The sequence below is a fragment of the Penicillium angulare genome (genome assembly GCF_028827245.1).
Source record: "Penicillium angulare strain IBT 27051 chromosome Unknown utg000002l_segment0_segment0, whole genome shotgun sequence".
NCBI classification, from domain to species: Eukaryota; Fungi; Ascomycota; class Eurotiomycetes; order Eurotiales; family Aspergillaceae; genus Penicillium; species Penicillium angulare.
Genome location: NW_026623161.1, coordinates 922,740 through 939,730, shown reverse-complemented (window position 1 = coordinate 939,730; position 16,991 = coordinate 922,740). Strand labels below are relative to the sequence as shown.

The following is a 16,991-nucleotide window of genomic DNA, read 5'->3' as shown; positions in this document are numbered from 1 at the left end:
CGGTAGGGCCGTGTATAGTGAACCGTCTCTTGTTATGTTAGAGACGATGGGTAAGTATGTCCCTTATGGACGACGAAGCACGCATGACGGGTGTTCGAGACTTTGCTTAGCAAGGCTCGTTCTGAGACATTACCGTTAGAACTTGATCTGGACAATACCAGCGAAAGGACATGCCTGCTTGACTTCCTCCTTCCTCTTCCTCGGCTTCTTGCTTCTCGGGCCCGACCTGAGGGCAGGTGCTTCTAACTTTCTTTTTGTAAGCAGGGTTTGCCGCCGCAAGTGCTACTGCGCTTCTCGGGATGGTTTTCATGGGACAGAGATGGGGTGAACTTTCTGTTGTACATCTTCAACACAGAACGCCTCCCACAGTTCCATTCGCGGCTGTGATATGGACCAGGTATTACCTGAGGACATGGGCGAGGTGCTCCGATGACAGATGTGTCTGAAACCCGCTCCTGCCTTTCGTATCTACACTGTCTTGTCCCTGTGGATTATCCCTTACGGCCAGCATACCGGCAGGTAAACTCTGATCCGTAATCCCGTAGCCTCGTAAAATCTTTGTATGCCATTAAAACAATTGTGCGGGTTTTGTAGCGTCCAAGGGATTGTTTCCTCCCCGGGCGGTTCATACACTCCCCAGACGTTGGATAATCCCACTAAGCCCGAAAAAGGCTTGCCCAGTTGTTTTCTTGGTGGATCTTCTGCATTTATTGCTACACACATACACATGGCAGGTATGAATGTAATAAATAGACTTAGTATAAGTACTACTATATGAGAACATTGAACCTTCTGAGAGCATAATACCAAGTATCACAATTTTTGCAGGCTCTGGCTAGGGAAATACGTCAATATCCAGCCTGACGTTTTTTTCTACCCATCCATATCTATCAATTTCTTGATTTCGGCCTCCCATTCTATTGTCTTTCTGCTCTTCATTCCCCGCATATCCTGTATCTCTTCCTTGTTCTCCATCTCTTTCATACCCTTGATCTTCTCCTCCCACTCGATATCTAGCTTTTCCATCTCTCTGATGATCTCTTTAATCCTATCTATTACCTCCACCCTCTTCACCTCTCCCTTGCCCTCCATCTTTGTCATACTCTCTATCTCCTTTTCCCACTCCATGATAGCTATCTCCGTACGCTCTTTCATCTGCTTGATCTTCCTGAACACTTTCATCCTCTTGATCCATTCGATGGTATAGTCATTCGGGTCCCAAGCCAAAATAGGATGCATGGTTCTTGCTTTATGATTCTGTAGGTATTCAATATCAATATCTTAACATCTTCTGATTACAAGCAGCACCAGACTACTTCCACGGTCGTAAAGCAAAGACAGTCGTAATCTAAACTGCAAATTGAATAACCTATTGGCCACTGACCTCCTGAGATTTCCTCAAGACTTCAGCAGCGAGCTCATATGTCTCTTTTCTAGCCGACACAACAGTTTCCCCAGTGAGCTTCTTGTCAAAAGCATGTCCACATCCCTTCATCCTCCGAACTACGACCTCTCTCCCCACAGAGCGCCCTTCATCTCTCGCTTTCTCAGCCAACTCCTCCGCCTCAACAGCCGATGCATCCAATTCCCCTGTCACAATGAGAATTCTACTCGGAAATTTGGTCGTATCAGCAAATGCAGGCGAAATTCTTGGATCACGAGCATCCATTCCTCGAATATAAGATTCTCGAAAGATCTTAGTCCAAAATGGTGAACGATCCTTCCCTCCCCATACCGGGGCCTTTCTCAAACTTGGATCCTGGTAAAGATTTGTCGCAGGATAGAACGCGATAAGCGATTGGAATGTTCCAAGAGGAAGTATCGTTGAGGCAGCGAGCGCGAGAGTACCGCCCGATGAAAAGCCGGAAATAGAGATCTGCGAGGGATCGTATTCGGTCGGGCGATCGAGTACGTATTTTAAAGCATCCTCTATGTCGTTGAGCGCGTTAGGAAATGGGTACTCGGGAGCTAGGCAGTAGTTCACGTCTAGCACTACATGGCCCGTAGTGGCGGCAATGAGTCGGCAAAAGTCATCGTCCGCACCGTGCAAAGGTATTGCGAGGCCGGACCCGTATAAATTGATCAACACGGGCGCGGGTTTTGATTGGGCATTCTCTTCTGCGCGTGGTTTGTAGACATGGACTTTAATGACTCGGGACTTGTCGCGAGAGGGAATTCGCAACGCGAAGTCCGGTTTCGAGCTTGGCGTCGGGGCAAGGAGTTTAAGGAGAAAGCGCGAGATTGCAACGAGAGCCTTCAGATATAGATATCGAATAAAGCCCAAGCATTCGGCCATCTTTTTGAGGTAGAAATATGTTCACCGAAAAGACATGTAGGGCACTAGAATTTTGTGCAACATTCTATTTCTCGTATTTGAGGATGACTCATTCAGAGATGAAGCATCCACTTCAATCAACCTTGGAAGCCGGCAAAATCGTTGATCATACAGTTATACAGATAGATTTTGAATAAAGCATGACGAGGTACTCGAAATCGTTCAGAGTCTAAGGGGATTTCCCTAACAAATGCCCGAAAGATACTACGATGTAGGTATGTCCCCAGCTGACACCCAATGAACATCGGTCGACATCAGATAATTTAGTTAAGCTGGAAGAAGCTAGCATGTAGAATAAAACCTCAACTAAACAGATATCGTAACCAGTCTGATATGTAAACAAAAGCGAAGCACCGCCTAAATTACCTATCGTGAACGCATTGACGTCAGATCCACATATCATTACCAAACCCGTCAGACATTTCCCCTCACTTTGAGGGGTTGAACCTGGAGTGACGCAAGGACCAGGCCATTCGAAAAGCTCATCCCTTCTCGGTTAATTTTCACCCCAGTCCAAAGTTAGTCTTAGTTAGATTCTCGTTTCTACCAGTCACAGTGTGATCGGCAGACAATATGGCATTCGCGCGTCGTCTAGCCATTCTACCCGGAGGTCTAGGTAAGAGCAATCAGCAATTCATTGACTTGAAAGAGGGGAATAAGAAAATGTTCTAAAAAGGAAGAGGACTGGACTGACATCGAGATTTCAGGTGGACTGGGATCCAGTATCGGACAAAAACTACGACAGCAAGGTGCTCGACTTGCAATTCTTTATGCACCCTTTGAAGCTGCACGCCGCGACCAACTACTCGAGTCCGGCTACGGAAGCAGTACAGACTTCGACGACATCCGCACATATGAATGCGACATCACATCTCCAGAGTCTGTCCAGTCAGTCTTCGACACACTACAAAAGGATATAGTGGCGCCGGACTCCTCGGCTCTTGCCGACCGTGCATTCCCAAGTATCCTGATAAACACAGCAGGATACGTCTCTCTCAGCGATATGGAGATCACACCACCCGAAGAGACATTGAAGCATTTAACAACAAACATCTTTGGACCAATGCTTTGCTCTCAGGCTTTTGCACGTTTGTACTTTGCTGCGTCAAAGGTAGCCGAGTCTTCTACTGCGCCTCCGCCGCCGGGTAGAATTGTCAGCATTTCGTCGCAGGCAGCGCATGCTGCGCTCCATAGACATGGCGCTTACTGTGCTTCTAAGGCTGGATTACTTGGATTGACACGGAGTATGGCTTCGGAGTGGGGAGGTCGGGGTATTACATCTAATTCTGTATCTCCGACCGTGGCGTGGACGGCTCTTGGTGAGAAGGCTTGGGGTGAGGAGACTGTGAGAGAAGCTTTCTTGAAAACTATCCCGACTGGGAAGTTTGCATTACCTGAGGAAGTTGCCGATTCTGTTGTCTTCCTTTGTCAGGTAAGCTTTGGTATCATGTTCAAAGGTTATGACCTTGCTAATTCTTTCACTTTAGGATTCGAGTGGAATGATCAACGGCGCAGACATCCGCGTTGATGGCGGATTTACGATTCGGTAGTTCATATTCTTGGAGCCTTCTTCGGCCATGTCCCTAGATGAATTCGTACATATATTGGTCTTGATATATCAACGATCGCGGCTGCGAATTTTCGCGCAATTGTATCTACTCATGAATGACGACCAGTCACATGTGCATCAATAAACCAAAGTTGTAACCTTCCTTCAAATATCATCTATATCTTCCTCCGTCACATCATCTATCAATGATGCCATATCATTCCAGCGAGTCGGAATATTCCAAAGCCGCTGTTATCAGGCGCATACTTCCGCAGATCTATATCGACATGCCCCGTTTCCTTGAATCCAAGTGCAGTAAAGAACGGAATAGAAGGTGCCTCGGCGCATACAAAAAGTGGAATACCTGCAACTCTAGCCCGATCGAGCGCAATATGTACCAACTTGGAACCAATGCCGTGTCTCTGCGCGAATGGCTTGACACACATGTATCTGACCTCTATTCAAACTATTAGCAACACTGCAATAATTGGTGCGAGTCAAATAACCTACCAAAGTGGTCTTTATCCTGTACGCTTTTAACGACCCCACCCACGGCACCGTTAACTTCAGCTAGAAGAGGAGGATTCAGCCCCTCTGGCGGGACTTGCGTCGGAGTGTCTTCTTCTTTGTCGTTCTTTTCTTCGGGCTCAGGCGACACTCTTGCCAGCACAATGTACCCAATTATATCTTGTGTATTGTTGTCGACGGCCTTGAAGCACTCAGCAGATGCATTCTCATGACCTGACTTCACAGCCTGGGAGTAAAGAGAGCTTTGCAATATCTCATTGGGCCAATTGAGGAAGATAAGACGATTGATACTTAGGGCGAGCTTTGCGGAGTGAATCAGATGGCCCAGAGTGGGAAGGTCGTTTTCAACCACTAGTTCGATTTTGTAGTCCATTTTGTTCTGAAAGTGGTTGTTGACTGTTGACTGTAGTAAAGTTTCTGATAAAGTAGATTGCTTTCTATCCCAGGTGGTCTGCGATGAGTGCTTCTTAAATAATAATTCCATACTAGGCAACGGCAATTTGGTTGTGATCGTGATATTGAAAGGGTTGCAATCATCATAGGCCCACAATATAGTCGCCTAGATGAATCAGGCAACGAAACTGATATTCTGCGGTATTTACCCAAAATCTAATATTCATGATGTTGAAAATGAAATTGTTCAAGTTCCACAGGCCAGTCTTTCTGGTCCATACTCTTCTTAGGTTTATAATTGGGTGCAGGATGGGAAACCGCTTCACTACCCACATTGCGGCAGAGGTGTTAAGAGCTTTGACACTTCAATTTGATAGATATCATGCATCGCTTCAGGCTCCACTTCTCGCTTCTATCCTTTTAGGTTGGCCGTCTGCCCCATGCTGCTCTACATATTCTCTTTCAATCGGCACATGATTTTTGACACTCCCGCTCGATCGATTATTGGTGATCGGGACGCGATCGAATCTCGGCTACTTGGTAAAGCGGGACTGCCAGTCCCATTCTTGCGAATCACAGCACTCATCAGCGGGTATATTGTTCCCGTTACGAACTTCAGTGTCTTGGCTACTTGGCGATAGCTCTTTATGACGCCACCGACGAAGCGAAGCTTGGAATTGTCAAAAAAGAACACGGAATAAAATCAGGACATCCCCCACAGTTTCGTGTCATGTCAAATATCGAAAAGCCGAAGCAAAATCACGCAGAGGATCAACTGGCCTTACTATAGCCCGCAGCACCATCTGACGCGAAAAGGCGGTAGTTATATTCATATCTAGGCGCGTAAGGACGCGTGAGATGCGAAATGAGTGTATGGAATATTACCGGTATGTTTTATCTTGGGGAGAATAAAGAGTTTCAATGCAATTTTGGAATGTTAAAACTTAAATATTCATGTATAGCACGGGCATTTGGTTATGTGGACCCGAACTTTCCTAATCCTGGCGGAGAAAATGATACCAGCATCATTATCTATGGGTATACACCTTCGATCGCCATCGCAGCTTTTGCAGCCTCATGGTTCTTTCTTCACCTGATCACTCATACTGCACGAACTTTCAAGTATCGAAGTTGGTGGTGGTTGACATTTTCCACCGGTCTGGTCTTCGAGATAGTAGGCTATATCGCAAGGAGCCTATCAGCCAAAAAAGACCCATATCATCTGATCTACTTCGTGCTCAATTATTTCTTCATCGTTACTGCACCAGTATTCCTTGCTGCTGGCGTATACACCATTCTCTCGGCGCTTATAGCTAGGCTTGGAAATAAGTACTCCTTCTTACGCCCTACCTTCATTTTAGCTTTCTTCATCACCTCCGACACGATCTCAACAATTATACAAGTTGCTGGTGCGTCTTTGGTTGGCGTTAAGGAGTCTCGACACCAGGATCCCACGACGGCAAACAATATTCTTCTCGCTGGCCTTGCGTACCAAGTCTTTGCTATGAGCATTTTTGTTATGTTGATGGCAGCTTTCGAATTTCGCGCTCGCCATGCGATTAGAGAACACGGGCTGCAAGTGTTTTGTCTCTCTTTCTCCGTATCCACTCTCATGATTTATATGCGAACTATCTTCCGTCTTATTGAGACAGCTGAAGGTTTGGGAGGAAAACTATCAACACATGAGGTTTACTTTGCATGTCTCGAATTTGCGCCCATTGCGCTTGTGGCTCTTCTGTTCTGTATTTGGCATCCTGGTCGCTGTCTTGGGGCAAAGGTACGTTCTACCAACGAAAAACACCGAACGTGAGTTCCTTGGGCGGCACCGCTACTAGTAGTTGATAACCTCTATTTCATGAGACGTGCAAGCGCAAATTTCTTTTAAATTCCCCCCAATCACTGATCAGTACCTTAATTTAATTTCTATTTTCCCTTGAAGAATATTGCCAATATGTATGTATATACCATCGGACTTGATGTGCAGTGGTACCTAGTAAACTTTGTGCACAAATCGCATAAAACAAGCCAGAACCATAATTTCTAGTTCGGCTATCTGTAGAAAAGTCGCCATATAAACTAACAATCACTATGCCATATTATCCCATCCATTGGCTTTCATTCTATAAATGCAGGAGTGCGTGGGCTGAATTTGAAACCAAAAATGAACCACTGAGCATAGCCTGAACAATAATTGAGAGGCGAAGATCATGTTTGAATGTGAAACAGCGGTCGAAATTCCCGTTCAACCATTTTCTACATTAGGCAGGCCATACTTTGAGCTCGCTACGGCAACTTGAAGCCGAACCCCTCACTGAACTCGTTCAAACTAGCTTGCGGTGGCCGTATTGTCGTATTGTCGGGTTACACATTAGCTTGGACGCTCGGGAATAAAATGTAGTGCCGAGGATCATCCCCTTAATTATTTTAACTTTGACCCCAAAATCAAGCCTCCGCCCCGTTCAATGTAGCATCCAAAACAATCCACCTCTCATATTGGTCGCTCACTTGCCCAGTTTATGGGGGGTGCGTCATGCATGTTCTTTCTCGAGTTAGTCGCTTAAACAAAACGGGAATATATCGGTCGCTACTATGATCGTGGCGCTTTAAATGAACTGGTGTTGAGAGCATGGATATTATAAAATCGCACATAAACCCACTTCTCAAGTCAAATACAGGGTATAGTAACGAACAAGGTTATACTAAATACCTTCTTTTGAGTTCTTCACAATGCATATCTCTGCGACGATCCTCGGTTTGGCAGCTAGCAGCTATGCATTAGAAGGGAGAGCCACTTCAGCATCTGCTTACTCTTCCAACTCCGATGGGAGCTACAAACTCTCTTCAATTACTGCCCCGGTTCAAGGGTCTGGAGATCCAGGCTCATCATCAACATGGAATTTAACCATTGACGACACAAGCTCCGGCTACAAACAGACTATCGTTGGATTTGGTGGTGCTGTTACCGACGCGACAGTCACATCCTTCAATACCCTTTCTAGCTCCAACCTCCAAGATCTTCTCAATGATCTAATGACTGATTCGGGCGCCAACTTTGCTCTTATGAGGCATACTATCGGCGCCTCCGATCTTTCTGGAGATCCAGCTTATACTTATGACGACAATGGTGGTTCTGCAGATACATCACTGTCTGGCTTTGGACTTGGCGACCGCGGAACCGCAATGGCTAAACTGCTAGCTTCGATGAAGTCCTCCCAGTCTGACCTTACTGTCTTTGGATCACCATGGAGTGCTCCTGGTTGGATGAAAATCAATGGAGTCATTGATGGAAACACAACGGGGAACAATCTGGATGATGGCTATCTGGACTCGGGTACCGGGAGCTCTGGTTATGCCACAGAATTTGCTCAGTACTTCGTGAAGTACATCCAGGCATTCGAAGATCTAGGTGTCTCTATCGATGCTATTACCATTCAGAATGAGCCTCTGAATAGTCAATCAGGATACCCGACCATGTATGTATACGCCGATGAGTCTGCGCAGCTGATTCAGAACTATATCGGCCCTGCTCTTTCTGATGCAAGCCTTAACACAAAGGTTTGGGCATATGACCACAACACAGGTATTTTCATCTCTGATTCTTTTCTTCTCATTAAATTATAAACACTAATATATCCCAAGATGTAACATCTTATCCACAGACTGTCGTCGATACTGCAGGCACATATGTTGACTCAGTCGCATGGCACTGTTACGCCACCGACGTTGACTGGACTGTTCTTACCACCTTCCACAACTCCAACCCCAACGTCAATCAATACATGACAGAATGCTGGACACCATCCACTGGATCTTGGAACCAAGCAGCAGACTTTACCATGGGACCCTTACAAAACTGGGCTGCTGGCGTGACTGCATGGACCCTCGGCACCAATTCCGACGACGGTCCACACCTTACCTCTGGTGGTTGCGGCACCTGCACTGGTCTAGTCACTGTCAACGATGATGGAAGCTATACCTTCGAGACGGCCTACTACATGATTGCTCAATTTAGCAAATTCATTCCAAATGGTGCCAAGATATTGAGTGGAACCGGCAGCTACACCTACTCTAGTGGTGGAGGGATTCAATCTGTGGCCTCATTGAACCCGGATGGTACCCGCTCTGTTGTTATTGAGAATCTCTTTGATAACGATGTCTACGTGACCCTTACTACAGAGAGTGGTGAGGAATGGTCCGGTGATATTCCGAGCGAGTCGGTCACTACTTGGGTACTTCCAGCTTCGTCATAAGACGGAAGACAGTTCGTGGTAACTTCGAGGCTAATATTGATCTGTAACTGGCGATGGTTCCAATCTATTCAATCAATATTTTAATCCAGGAATATACGAATGAGGTGCCACCAATCAAACTTCACCTAAAGAATTTGCATTTTACCAGAATCATATCGTCAAACATGGATTATATAGAGCTCCTAAATACTTAAGCTATCAAAAATATTTATTCGGAAACCCCTTCCGGTATTCTTTGTTGAACAATTCTAGGTGATTTTCATTGCTCCAAGGTTTAGCTTCCATGCTTCATTCACTTCCTCGACTTTCATGGCTTCCTCGCGGGCTTCCTTGTCCTTTCTCTCTGCTTCGCTCCGTGAGGAAAACTCTGCAGGTCGATAATTGTTTCCAGATTCTCCCTTCCGGATGTCATGAAAAGCAAATATATGGTTTTTGTGTTCTCCTTTCACTGCAATGACCCTTCCAACGCCTTGTTGATGTTTTGCATATTTGTTAAAATCCCCATTATTAGGACGAATGGGAACTTCTCGAAGATCACCTGGCTTATAGGATCCTGGAGGGAATGCCCCTTCCTTGTTTAGATGGCGCTTTGGATAAAAGTTATTTTGTGCCGGTAGCTCGTCGGCCGTTTTTGCGCATGCTGATGTGGCGCTTTTGGTGACAAAGGGTAGAGGTTCGCCGTGGGGTAGGCCTTGAGCTATCCACTGATCATAAATTATAGTTAGCATCATATACTTGAGATAGTCACAATATCACATACAAATGACTGGGTGGATGTTGCTGATGATGACAGTTGACTGCCACCCAAAACTGAGCTTGATGACGAGGAGGGTTGCCAGGGTAAACTTGAAGGGCTTGGTTTTCCAGATTCTCCAGAGGACATGTCTGCGACTTGAGGGGAGGTTTTGAGTCTCGATTCAATAGTATTGAAGCTTTCAAAATTATCTCCAGTGTACTCTAAACTCCGTGGATTTGCAGTAAGCTTCAAGTTCGAGCTGGTCTACCACTAGGAGGATATATATGATTATTTATTCAATACTTCAATCTTGTCCGGTATACTACTTTTTCAATCTTATTTGATGAATTTGTGACAACAAATCAATACGCCACCAAAATGAATGTCCTATAGCCGACAGAATTGGTGAATCTGACGGTTGTAATTGCCACTGTTTGGCCGCTTCGTAGCTTCAAGTTCCAATCCCAACTGACCAGAGTCTGTAGTAAACAGATTCATCATTCAACTTGCTAGGGTCATGAGCCCATGCTACATGGAGCCCTTCGCCAGAAGATGCAGCTGAGATCAAAGAAATAGGCGCCCAATTCTTTCAAAGCAATCAGGTTGCAATACGTAGACCAATGAGTTTGAAGCCTCACGCATCTAATTCTCTGGGGCTCCATTCAAGTTGGCCCGCTACCGAAAGCTTACGTTTTTTTTTTAATTTGAACCAGGGGCATGCAACTAAGATCTCGCGGAAATACATGTTCGCCGGGGATTGAACAGTGACCTTACAACTTTTGGGCTTTGGTGGAGCAAAAAGGATTGGTTATGGTTCCCTTTGTACACATTGCGCTATAAACCTTTGATGTGATATACATACATCATTTAGAAAATTATGATTCGTCGAGGAACATTCGCCCTTTCATCATCACCGGTGTCTTTGGTATAGCTTTATGGGTTGCGGCCTCCGGCAGAATCATGATGAAGGGTAGGTACATAAGCACACCTAGAGCTAGATATTTGCCATCACACCTTCCAGTTTCGGCATCCACTGGCATCTCCTCTCCTTGTATCTCTCCCATTCAGGCCCGGCCAACTTTTCTTCGTCTACTTTGTGCGCTCGTCGCTTCGCTAATTTCGCCATGGGACAAATCGATGCCATGGAGGTCGATGCAAGATATTTAGACGTGCCTTTTCAAATTATTGAGCCTGAAGATCTAGATCATCTCCGACGGAGTTTATTCAACATCCTGAAGGAAGTTCCTCAACCCGAATCGATCCTAAATACTGGGGATTTGGTGGCCCATATCCTGACCTCGTCAGCCGAATTCCTCAAAATCAGTCGGAGCCAAGGACAGTGATATTGGTGTCCAAGGTCAATGGCCACCTCCGCCAAATTCCTCGTCAATCTGAATCGACCCCAACAATAGGGACATTGGCGGCCCAGATCAATAACCTCCTTCCCCCCTCTAAACACGACAAGAAGCAAAGCAGGCAAGAAGTCGAAGAATTTTTGTGGGCCCTTTGGTACACGTTTCTTGAGGTAGCTAGTCAGGTGCCACCAAATCATATAGGACAAGTCAGGCTGGTAAATTTCGTGGAAGAGCTCAGACAGATATCAGCGCGAAAGGTTAAGGTGGCCTCGGTGAGTACATGCCTGAGTGTTGGTTATGATTATGATTGAGTTCGAAGAGACTGGCATTCGTATAGGACACGTTCGAGCTCTGGAAAGATATGCCTATTTTCGAAACTTGCATGGCCGAGTCTTTTATGCGTAAGATTTCTTGCTTTTTCTGTTATGTACGTTTCGTGAAGCTAATCTTCATTCATACTCTGCTAGTACCCCTTCATATGGACGATGACTACGATGAAGAAATCGCTGAATCAAATTTGAACCTTAAGTCCCTCATGGCTAGACTTTTTGGAAAGAAGATGATTGTTGGACTTGAATATCCTGTTTGGGTTTTTAGGGAAGCATTGGAAGAGCCACATCAACGGATATTTGCAATGAATCCCCTTGTCGACCTGATGAAGGAGTGGATTTACCATTCTGGCGAAGTCATCTATGCGAGTATAAACGGAAAAGAGCTGGCGCGGATCGTTAAATTGACCAAGCCAGGCACTCTTTATAATGGGGAATCATCAATCAGCCATGACAGATGGAAATTCTGGAAGGAAAAGTTACCTGGGATCGCAGCATTCGTTTCGGGAGGAAAGAAGTCAGTTTTGAAGGAAATCGAACGGAAAATGACTGAAATTGAGAATCTGAATGAGTAGACATAGTGGATTTCTGGACTTACCGAAGCCAGGTTTTGCGATTGTCAGTCTCGACAATTTAACTTCATTAAATCTAGAGTACTGCACAATGGTATTTTGACTAACTCTCCAGAATCTTGCCTATATACTAGCATTTGCTCTTAGAGCATCTATAAATAATATGTAAACTTCAAGTAATTTTCTAGTGGGCCGCTTCAATGGCTACGCTATCTCCAATCTTGTCTTCTCCATTCAGAATTGCCTTTCCAGCAGTCAGTTTGTAAGCAAGTACTCGCCCCAACCAAATATGAGTAGAATGTACGTGTCGCAGAAAGAGGTTCAAATTAGACTTCTTAATAGCAATGAGGTGCATTAATATCTCGATCTTTGCCTATGTGCATTATCTCCATTCCGTGCTTTTCTCCCATATGTAAAGCCGAGAAAAGTATCCCATGGTCGAAACCGCACGGATACGTTTAAGGTTTGAGACCCGGCTCTGTGGCCAAGTGGTACGGCGTAAGGTAGTCACGTGACCAACCCCTGATTTTCGCCGACTATGACTAATTCAAAGAAACAGCCTCCTACTAGTATCAATGCTCAAGGACTAGCTTAAGATCCTGGGTTCGATCCCCAGTAGAGTCGATTTCTTTTGGTGAATCTGCCACCATTCATTTTTTTGGGGGGTTCTGCCGCCGGGCTAGTATGGTACGGATATTTTCTTCTTTTTTCTGGATTTCTTGGTGGGAAAAAGATCTACTATAACGTATAAAGTACATGGCCAAGCACCGGCTCAATCTACATAGTATGACAAGGCGGATAGGATAACCACGCAACTTCTATGCCCGCCCGAGCGCCACTTGTTCTGACGTTTCAGCCCCTGAAATAGCTTCATAGCATGATCAGCGATGAAACTCCACAAAATTTCGAGTGCAGGCCACCAATGTACATTTTGTCAGCGAAAATTCACCAGCCGAAACCATCTTAAAAGACACGAAGCGTCATCGCGTACGTCTCTGCCGAACGGCGTTCAAGCTCGGAAATGGCAAACTGACCACTATATGGCCTTTAGACAGCTCTCAAACACACGTAAATTGTGAATTCTGCGGACGCAGATATTCAAGAAAGTAAGCATATGTTCGTTTATACAGTATCGCACTGTTTACTGACTCTCTCAGGGATTCCTTGCGGAGACACTACAAGGGATGTACCCGGGTCAGTACATTGCCCGAACCCAATCGAGCTGGACGTCGCAAGACTGCATGCGATGCTTGTGCTATTGTTAGAAGCACCTGTGATGGCAATTTACCCTGTCTCTCATGTGAGAGGCAAGGTGTTTCGTGTTCTTATCTACGACTTCATGATCAGGTAAATGACCCGCCTACGTCATTGCCGGAGATACAGATACAAGATGTATCGAGTGGAAATCAGCGCACGAGGAATACAGCCTCGTTGCGATCGGGCCAATTGTCGGTTCCATTCCTTTTGAATTATTCTGCGCCTAGTAATCGCACTCCTTGGGATGTGAACCAGGCTCTTTCGTTACTGTCAACCACCGAGTCCAATGACCAACACGTGCCAGTGGATGATGGCCTTCCAAGTCTCGAAATGGAACCTAATATCGGAGATCTCTTTCTCGACGATTCTTGGGCGTTTTTCTTCGGACCGGTCCCAGAACAGATTTCGTCTCGGTCGTCTCCATTGCCTGAGGGGCTAGATGACCTCGAAGAAAAACAGCTAGCAGCAGAAAGGATGATCGACTGCTTGTCAAAAGTGAATTCCTCAATTACTCGAAATAAGTATGTCTTTGATCGCGACAGCGAACAGGCATTCTTCAACCAAGAGAACGTAGGCGAGTTCATCCAAGCTTATTTCGAGAAGACGGTTCGTCCTCGATCTCGCATTGCCTTGAAATCATCATTCAACCTCGGATCTACATCGACTCCCCTCCTTCTGCCACTCTTCCTCTTAGGCGCCATTTGCAGTACCCACGAACAAGCAAAAGCCCAGGCAGTAACATATGTTGATCTTGCAGAAATCGCCGTTTTCGAGACTCCGACTTTCCTTCAACTTGTGTATAATCAAAACAATCTAGACAGCAGTACATTAACAAAGGATGATATCGAAATAATCCAGGCAGCGATCCTGGTAATCCTCATTCAATTAGCCAGTCCAAAACAAGAGGCTCGACGTCGCGTACGGATTCAAAGATATCCTGCATTGGTTTCTATTGCTCGAGCGACATCATTGACAAAGGTCAAGAATACATGGCATGATTCTAGCAGGCCATTAAATTACGAGGCTTTCTTGAGGAATGAGACATGTATCAGGTCTGTAAATCTGCTCTATATTGACTATGCTGGATAGTGCTGATGTAGCCAAGGCTCATGGCATCTATCACCATGCTGGACTGTCACAACATTATGTTCTTCAATAGTCCCCCGCAATTCACACCATCCGAGTTCTGTTTCGATCTCCCATCTGAAGAAAGAGGGATCGATATCCGAGATCCAACAACATGGGCAGTATGGGCAGAAAATGAGAGAAAACACGATCGGCCTCCGCCATTAAACGAATTCATACAAGAACTTCTATCAGATACGTGGAAAGGGGAGGGAGATTCACGAATGAACAACCTGAACATCTTTGCTACATTTACTGTCATCTCTTGTGAGTACCCATGATCGACAGAATTCAAACATCGCTTGAACTGAAACTAACCCAGAACATCTCAAGCATTTCAACCAATTATTTTCAATATAAGATCCAGTCTGTGCGATGTATCAGACGCAAAAGGGCAAATCGACCTAGCTCTCTCTAGATGGATGAGTCTCTGGAACCATCTCAAATCAAAATGGAGTCAGCAAGAGATCTACCGAGCAGGAATAACCCATCATGCGCCTGATCTATGTGTATTCGACAAGCTTATGTTACAAAAACCATTATCTGAAACGGGGGAGGTTGCAAAAGACTCCATGACACAGATACACCATCTTTTGAAGGGACGATCAGAAAAAACATGATTTTTTTCACATTAACAAAAGTACGAAAGACTTGGACTCTAATTTCGACTAGTCTGACTCGGTCTTCTCTTCAAATCTATAGAGAGCCATTCCCATAGATGTGCCGATAGAACAAATCAAAACTACCCAAGTAGCCCTTGCACTTTGCTTCTTCCCTAGTAAAGAACCAGTATCCCATACCAATTGCTTGATCCCATTGAAAGCATGATAAGTAAATGGCATGGATAATCCAAACTTGAGACCCACTTTTACGACAAAGGGTAATGATCCAAATCCTTCAGCAAGGGTTGTTGAGTCAAGATTGAGACCAAGAGCCGGTGAGACCAAATACAGTGTTCCGAGCGCGTATAAACTTCCTGATAGTAGAATACCAGTAATTCGATGGAGTATCGATGCAGAAGAAACGTAGGTCCATTTGTAGATTCCGAGGTTTGGGGACGTAGGGCGATTTAAGCGTTGTGCGGCGAGACGGTCATGGCGAGATTCCCAGGGTATTTTTTGTGTTGAAATGCATTTTTTGTGGATGATTGATTGACGTGAAGTGTAGGTGGAAGGGTTTTTCCTTATTGACAGCCTATTCTGAAGACTGTTGGGTGCGAAGAGGTGCTTTCTTGGGATAGCGATGCCCCGGTGTGAAATGCGCAACATGAGCCTGCTCGTTCTCGTTAGATGAAGGTATTGCAAACTTGAAATCAATATATATGCTAACATGGGATGTAGGGTTGAGAAATGTTCTCGTATGTATTTGTACAATTTAGCACGTTATGTTCCACGTTAGGTGCCGAAATTGCTGGGGTATGTTTATAGTCATTGCGGAAAATACCCACCTGGAGAATACCCACAAGTGGGTATTCTTCCGCACACCAAGATAATGGATCCACTTATATTTGCTGGGTGGGATCTTTAAATATGGGATAGCTTCGGTGCTTCTGAATTAATCAGTTTTGTGGGTTTTGCTTGTACTGGTTAAATTATCCAAAGTTCAAACACGCTAATTGTAACTTTTGAATTTGGAGGTGCTATGTTAGTTAAGCCTCTATCTCCCGCAGCGGCTGACTATAGCCCACATGTGCATTTTCACCTGGCCTATACGAATACATAAAACTGGCTATTGCTGGATTTTTCAATTTGGGCTCACTTTATTTAGGAACATTTGAAAGCTTATAACTGTCCATGGGTAGATAATACCAAATTGACGAATTCATTCGATGGATTCGTCGCTTCAAGTTCGCTCGACTGTTAGTATGAAGACACATACTATATATCCACGGGTATTCTTCGGCATGTGTTCACACATATGTACATCATGATCGCGGTATCGTTTGTGACAACTTGGAACTACAATATTTGAATTAACACATAGATAATTAGCATAGGATTACAGATTTCTTTCCATTCTTTTCTATTCCTATGACAGCAGGCACTTAACTAGTACATATCCATGGCGTTCGTGGAAGTGATTTGTCATTTCAGATCACATAATCTCAATCTCACCGCCCGGCACAAACGGTCGCACACGATCAAAATTGGCATGTTTGCACTCCCACCATAACCTGGAGAAGCTGGCGAGGTGCCGTCACTCCACCTCACAATGACAACATCGCAGATCATGGCGTGCTCAGGGGAGGAGAAACGGGTAACACGCAGATTCCATTTAAACTATCTTCTAGAAGAGGGGCTAATCTCCGATGATAGGCAAGCACGCAAGACCCTTATTGTACTGTAGGGCTCTACAGTGGGGATTGGTCAGCCCCGGGAATGCAAACCGGTATATGTACCTACGCATCCTACAGTTTCCGTATGGTACGTGCCCTCGGGGATTGATTTATCAGCGGCAGCACAGAAGTTGATGATGCCTGGAAAGAAGTGGAAAAACGGACGAGCTTAGGGCTTTGTGATTGTTAAGGGTAGGGGAAACCAAAGGAACCCGAAGCGCAGATAT

At 45.1% G+C, this 16,991-nt stretch overlaps 10 protein-coding genes across 10 annotated transcripts; 6 read left to right on the top strand and 4 right to left on the bottom strand.

Moving 5' to 3' along the window:
- Positions 1–873: 873 nt before the first annotated feature.
- Positions 874–1,239, bottom strand: N7478_001817 (uncharacterized protein; the record flags this gene model as incomplete). Its single annotated transcript, XM_056918031.1, has 1 exon — positions 874–1,239. The coding sequence occupies one exon, from the start codon at positions 1,237–1,239 to the stop codon at positions 874–876; it is 366 nt and encodes a 121-aa protein (XP_056783642.1).
- Positions 1,240–1,369: 130 nt separating this feature from the next.
- Positions 1,370–2,296, bottom strand: N7478_001816 (putative carboxylesterase; the record flags this gene model as incomplete). The annotated part of the gene is made up of 1 exon (XM_056918030.1): positions 1,370–2,296. One exon carries the CDS (start codon positions 2,294–2,296, stop codon positions 1,370–1,372), a length of 927 nt encoding a protein of 308 aa, XP_056783641.1.
- A 612-nt stretch (positions 2,297–2,908) lies between these two features.
- On the top strand, positions 2,909–3,885 carry N7478_001815 (putative short-chain dehydrogenase/reductase; the record flags this gene model as incomplete). Its single annotated transcript, XM_056918029.1, has 3 exons — positions 2,909–2,951; positions 3,043–3,767; positions 3,823–3,885. 3 exons carry the CDS (start codon positions 2,909–2,911, stop codon positions 3,883–3,885), a joined length of 831 nt encoding a protein of 276 aa, XP_056783640.1.
- Positions 3,886–4,087: 202 nt separating this feature from the next.
- Positions 4,088–4,785, bottom strand: N7478_001814 (GNAT family N-acetyltransferase; the record flags this gene model as incomplete). The annotated part of the gene is made up of 2 exons (XM_056918028.1): positions 4,088–4,341; positions 4,395–4,785. 2 exons carry the CDS (start codon positions 4,783–4,785, stop codon positions 4,088–4,090), a joined length of 645 nt encoding a protein of 214 aa, XP_056783639.1.
- An 885-nt stretch (positions 4,786–5,670) lies between these two features.
- N7478_001813 (RTA1 domain-containing protein) lies at positions 5,671–6,615 on the top strand (the record flags this gene model as incomplete). The annotated part of the gene is made up of 2 exons (XM_056918027.1): positions 5,671–5,692; positions 5,768–6,615. 2 exons carry the CDS (start codon positions 5,671–5,673, stop codon positions 6,613–6,615), a joined length of 870 nt encoding a protein of 289 aa, XP_056783638.1.
- Positions 6,616–7,532: 917 nt separating this feature from the next.
- On the top strand, positions 7,533–9,055 carry N7478_001812 (glycoside hydrolase family 30 protein; the record flags this gene model as incomplete). The annotated part of the gene is made up of 2 exons (XM_056918026.1): positions 7,533–8,385; positions 8,445–9,055. 2 exons carry the CDS (start codon positions 7,533–7,535, stop codon positions 9,053–9,055), a joined length of 1,464 nt encoding a protein of 487 aa, XP_056783637.1.
- A 248-nt stretch (positions 9,056–9,303) lies between these two features.
- On the bottom strand, positions 9,304–9,938 carry N7478_001811 (uncharacterized protein; the record flags this gene model as incomplete). The annotated part of the gene is made up of 2 exons (XM_056918025.1): positions 9,304–9,759; positions 9,816–9,938. The coding sequence occupies 2 exons, from the start codon at positions 9,936–9,938 to the stop codon at positions 9,304–9,306; spliced, it is 579 nt and encodes a 192-aa protein (XP_056783636.1).
- Positions 9,939–11,507: 1,569 nt separating this feature from the next.
- On the top strand, positions 11,508–12,050 carry N7478_001810 (DUF3632 domain-containing protein; the record flags this gene model as incomplete). The annotated part of the gene is made up of 2 exons (XM_056918024.1): positions 11,508–11,547; positions 11,614–12,050. The coding sequence occupies 2 exons, from the start codon at positions 11,508–11,510 to the stop codon at positions 12,048–12,050; spliced, it is 477 nt and encodes a 158-aa protein (XP_056783635.1).
- Positions 12,051–13,634: 1,584 nt separating this feature from the next.
- N7478_001809 (uncharacterized protein) lies at positions 13,635–14,393 on the top strand (the record flags this gene model as incomplete). The annotated part of the gene is made up of 1 exon (XM_056918023.1): positions 13,635–14,393. The coding sequence occupies one exon, from the start codon at positions 13,635–13,637 to the stop codon at positions 14,391–14,393; it is 759 nt and encodes a 252-aa protein (XP_056783634.1).
- Positions 14,394–14,428: 35 nt separating this feature from the next.
- N7478_001808 (uncharacterized protein) lies at positions 14,429–14,837 on the top strand (the record flags this gene model as incomplete). Its single annotated transcript, XM_056918022.1, has 2 exons — positions 14,429–14,696; positions 14,797–14,837. 2 exons carry the CDS (start codon positions 14,429–14,431, stop codon positions 14,835–14,837), a joined length of 309 nt encoding a protein of 102 aa, XP_056783633.1.
- Positions 14,838–16,991: the final 2,154 nt, after the last annotated feature.